General features: G+C 40.7%; 1 protein-coding gene across 1 annotated transcript in view; it reads left to right on the top strand.

Moving 5' to 3' along the window:
• The window catches only part of LOC138001251 (adhesion G-protein coupled receptor D1-like), a 6,601-nt gene extending 1,551 nt beyond the window's left edge, over positions 1 to 5,050 (top strand). The window contains exons 3-5 of the mRNA XM_068847898.1: positions 1,126 to 1,389; positions 2,893 to 3,007; positions 4,890 to 5,050. Of these exons, the coding sequence (XP_068703999.1) occupies positions 1,126 to 1,389; positions 2,893 to 3,007; positions 4,890 to 5,050 (540 nt within the window). The remainder of the gene's footprint in view (positions 1 to 1,125; positions 1,390 to 2,892; positions 3,008 to 4,889) is intronic.
• The last annotated feature ends 236 nt before the right edge of the window (positions 5,051 to 5,286 follow it).

Raw genomic sequence — 5,286 nt, forward strand, 5'->3', positions numbered from 1 at the left:
ATATCTTGTTTGTGTTACACAACATGCGTATTTTAGCGGTTGGTGACCACTTTTTCATCATTTCGAAAACGAGTAAAACAAGTTGTTTTAATTCTGGACATTTCTTCAATATCTATATAATAAACAGAACATTACATGGCCGCTGTTGATACTAATTTCATCTTCTCGTGATGAAAGTATCTCTGACTCGTTCGCTTCGCTCAGTCGTGAATAAGATAAAAGTCGCATATCCCCGCACGGCCATGTAATATCTTCTATATCCGGTGAAAAACTCTACTGGGTAGCCAGCGTTTATCTACAGGTGGATCGCCTTTGGCATCTTTTGAATAACCAAGGCCAGACCTGCGTTCATGAAAAAAAATGTGCCAGTGATTGCACACTATCGTCGTAGTCGTCGAGGTCATCGTCGGACATGGTCGCTTCGTCTTTGTAGTAGTGGCCATTCTCATTACAATACTCAATGGCCGTTTTCATACCAGAGACGGATTATGCCTCTCTAGTATAAAAGTGTTAATTAAATAGCGAGCTGACGCAAGGACAAAAATTTGGTTTTATCAACGGAGTTGATAATGTAAATTGGCCACCGTACAGAGATTCTAAAAGTGTCGTCGTCGCAAGGATTCTAAAAGTGTCGTCGTCGTAAGGACGACGACGACACCAACGAGAACGTTGTCTAAAAATATTAGTTCCCGTCATTGTAATAACTTCGTTATAACCTCAAGTCATTCGAAATGGAAAGTGTGTAGAAATATTGCAGGAATAAAATTGGCATGAATTGTGTGGTTGTTTGGGGAGAAAATTAAAAAGGTTTCGTCTACACAACCTGAAATTTGGTCAATTCACGTCGTTGTCAGGACGAGGAAGGCGAAGAAATGTACCAAAATAAAAACAAACGTGTAGGTCGTGCAGAGGCTTTGCTTTTGCTCATTAGAGCTATTGTTTTGTGGCGTTCTCCTAACCGTCGTCGTCCTTGATGTTGAGGAGGTGGTGGCGGTAATAAGCCGATTAGAACTCTGGCATAAGCCCTTTTAATGCAGATAGTAATTCATCATGCCTGATAGGAGAAAAAGTACCGGGCAATGAATTTGGATATCGTCTACTCAAGGCTCTTTTGTTTTCGCACAGATAAACATCGTTGTATTTGTTCTTGTAATGCACTCAATGTTTTCAACGAGGCGGATGAAGAACAGCTCACAAATGGAAAAAGTGAAAGCTGGCATCAAGGCCTCCGCGATCATTCTTCCTCTGCTTGGTATCACCTGGTCGTTTGGACTCTTAAGCTTCAATTCAGATTATTCAGATATCGTCGTTTTAAAGTATATATTTTCCATCTTCAACTCTCTTCAGGGATTGATGGTCTTCATATTTCATTGCCTTCTTAATAGACAGGTGGGAATATGAAAATAAATACTGTCCTGGGAGCCAATTAATTTAGTTGTTATTAAGTAAACACGGCGTCAAAGAAAGGGAAAACGCTACGAAACATTGCGTTAAGTGCACAAAAACGAGAGACATTTATCGTGATCGCCTTTACGTGTGAAACGGCAAACGTTACACGGGCAGGCTGTTGTTTGTCCAAAGATAAAAATGAAAATCCTTTATTCTTATTCGTCTCTCTCTCTTTTGAAACGTTGCTCACTACCATGTAGATAACAAACAAGAAATGATCCAAAATGAATCCAACTTCATTGATTTCTGTCTCCATTTCAAATTAAAGAACTTAGCCAAGTCTGAGAGGGGGCTGCGGGGGCCTGTTTCTCGAAAGTCCTGAAAAGTCATTTGTGAATCTGCCAACCGCTTGTTCAGGAAAGCGGATCTTTTAAGACGTTTTAAAGGTAACAAAAAGGAAACTAACTGTGAGGTTTGACGACTTAAATCCTCTCCGATTCTTGAGATACAGAGGGAATTGTGAGACCCGAAAATGGCCCGTTAAGGCTAAAGACTTTCGAGGAAACGGGCCCCTGATCTTTAACCATTGATCACTGGAAGTGAGACTTAACAGATTTTACTCTGTCTAACGCCAGACGATTTTACTCGTCAACTTGGGGCATCCTAGGGCGTCAATGGGTTAAAGATTTCACTCATGTCCAGAAATGCGCCTAATTAGATGCATCAAACACGAAGTGTGCCTTTAAGTCTAAGCCTTTGCAACCTATTTGCAGCAATTAGGTAAGGGTGAGGCTAAATCGCGTGGGTGGGTGGGTGGTGGGTGGTGTTTGTTTGATTAGCTCCCTCAGTGCTCGGTCCAAATTTGTCTAGAGTCTTAGGTCTTGTCTGTTTCGAGAATTTCTAGTCGTGGATTTTTTAAAAACGATTAGGGTTAGGGTTAGGGAACCACGACCCACGACCCACGACCCATGACACACGACACACGACCCACGACCCACCCACCTACGCCGAGAAGATACTCTCTTAGGTAAGGATAAAAGTTAGCGTCATTTTTAGCTTAGGATAAATGCAGCTGTTTATCTTTACTTGAGGAGCTGCATTTGGGGAACATTTTGTGACGTTAATTGTCTGTATTTCGAGACACGAGTAACGTTGAAGTTGTGGAGAAGACGTGCGTGACTCTTATTGAAATACGCTTGCATCTAGTTACTTTCATTTCTGAACATACAGTGTATCTGAAAGATTTTGCCGGGGAAAGTAAGATAAAGCATTTTAATCTGTCTCGAGGCAAAATAGCGAGCAAAGCGATCGTTACAGCCTGCTTTACTGCAGCTGTCAAATTCAAATCGAACGATATCCATGTCCCTTTCATATCATGAAAAAAAAAAAAAAGGCAAAATGAAGCCTGGGTGCGTATAAAAGTCTAAACCTATACTACGGCCATGACTGGTGCATTTAAGGGTGAAAGTGATAAATATTGATGTCAATATTTTTTGAATGAAGATAAAAGATGCCATCAACCGACGACGACAGAGGCGCATGCCCAGAGCGGCCAAACCAGTAAATCCTCACAACAGTTCTGATAATTTGAGGACCAATCCAAAGAGGGGCACGCTGGGTATGTACTAAACGCTGTTTTACGTTCTTCTGTTTGAGTACAAAATTCACTACGTCACAAAGTTGTCTATCAATAGATCAATTTCGATATATTAAAATTCAGTCCCAAACAAAAGGCATCATCTCGAGGCTGTGGGGAATAAATATAAGTATTTGTATGAGTTTATTCCCCAGAGCCTCGAGATGATTCCTTTTGTTTAGGAGTGAGATTTAATATATCGTAATAGGTCTATTAGTTGGGCTCCCAAGAAAAAAATGCTCCTTTTGTTTCTCTTATACAGATCACGTGACGATACTCAAGAGAGTGCGTGCGAGCATAAGTATGTCCGAATTGAAAGAGGATCCCCCTTGAGTATTGCAACGTAATCTGCATTGAGAAAAACAAAACGTATGAATCCTTAAGTCCACTTCAGTTCATTTAAATATCAAACGGCGGTATATCGTGCGCTGTACATAGTGATTGATACAAGAAGCTTTTGCGTTTTTCACTGAATAAAGCAATTACCTGGAAATATTCTTCTCAGTTTAAAGGTGTTTTGAAGAAATAGATATTGAAGGAGCTTGGATGTCCCTTCTCAACCAAGCCATACTTTGCTTTGTATACTCATCATAATGTTAAAACTTCATCTATTTCATTTCTGTTAGGTTTCTGGTTATACGGTCATGAAGCCACACAGTTAACTGCGAGGACCACTTTTATCTTACGTCTATAAACTGCACTTCAAATACTTATTTCTTTCATTCACAAGTCCTTTCACGTGAATACGTGAGCCCAACAAATTGATCTGCTCCTACCCGTGTGGCTTCATAGCTCAGTCGATGAAGCATTGCACCGACATCGCAGAGATCATGGGTTCGAATCACGTTGAAACCCTCAGAATTATTTATGTCTTTAAAGTGACAACTGCTGAAATTATCCAGTTGAGTGCGAGGATCATTGATATCTTTCGCCTTTAGAGTCACTTTGTGACGCCTACACCGATCAACGTGAATCTCATTACGACTGAAGCAAACCTCGTATCCTGCGTTGGTCTTCCATTCTCGACATGTGGCTAAACCACCGAGGTCTGGCGTACTCCACAACCCACAGTTCTTTTCTTTTCTTTTCTTTTTTTTTTTTATTTCATTCCAGATATTCTCGAGTTTCGTTACACTCATCTCGTCCGTCTGTGACCTGTTCTTTATCTATATCTTTTAGTCCATTCCAGATATTCTTTAGTCCATTCCAGATATTTTCGAGTTTCGTTACACTCATCTCGTCCGTCTGTGACCTGTTCTTTATCTATATCTTTTAGTCCATACTTCGCAGTTGTCACGGCGTTTTCACAGATTGATAAATTTTTGGATTGAATTTCCCGCGAATAAGACTCCCGCAGGAGCCTGATGACCAATCACAGGAAACTGTCTTGACGTCATAGCGTCATCGAAACGGAGCTGCCTTTGTTTTTTGCGGAAAAGGAAGTCTAAAAATAGATTGGTCTGTAAAAATGCCGTGACGTAGGCTTACTATGGGAGTTGTTTACCCCTAGTCATGGGCTCCTAGTATTGGCTGTAAAATGGTCTTACTTTGCATATTTTCACTGTTTCATAAGTATTTAGCCTTGCAGTCGAAAATATTCCTCAGGCAGGTATTCTGACTGATTGACTTGCCTCAGAGTGATTCCAGCGACTACTTTGTACATCTCTTTGTGCTGCGGCCTTGATATTTCCCTGGGATATGTAAATGACGTCAGCAAAAGAGAACTCTTATAACTTGCGTAATCTTTAACTACCCGATTTCGACAACTTTATTTAACTCAATTTGGCTCATTCAATTTCATTAAGACTCTCGGTTGCTGTAAAGGTATGAGCATTATGCAATTCTTAGACTCTTCTTTTCTCAGGACAATCCAACCAGGCTGAAGCTGACGATAAGCAGCTAGAGGTGGGAAACGATTATGGTAACAAGACATCGAAGCCAAGACCATCAGGCATTGAAGTTAAGTCAATGCCTCCTCCAAAGGAAGACACAAATGCTGACAACTCGTTAAACACGCGTTTATAATAGCCAGAGTAACGATGACACGATGTGCACAAATCAACCTTCCTTTCAGAACGGAAATTGGATGATGGAGGGGCGAAACCTGTACACGTGCAGCCCAACCGCTGCGGCTGTGGTGTCCTTGAAATTATAATAGTAAGATTGTAAGCTATAAGTCATGACACATTAGTTAAATGCTATCGACTATAGAGCATCCAAATGATTAGATATTCTAAAGAAACAGCCACTCTTTCAATTAC

The sequence above is a fragment of the Montipora foliosa genome, chromosome 4 (assembly GCF_036669935.1).
Source record: "Montipora foliosa isolate CH-2021 chromosome 4, ASM3666993v2, whole genome shotgun sequence".
Classification (NCBI taxonomy): domain Eukaryota; kingdom Metazoa; phylum Cnidaria; class Anthozoa; order Scleractinia; family Acroporidae; genus Montipora; species Montipora foliosa.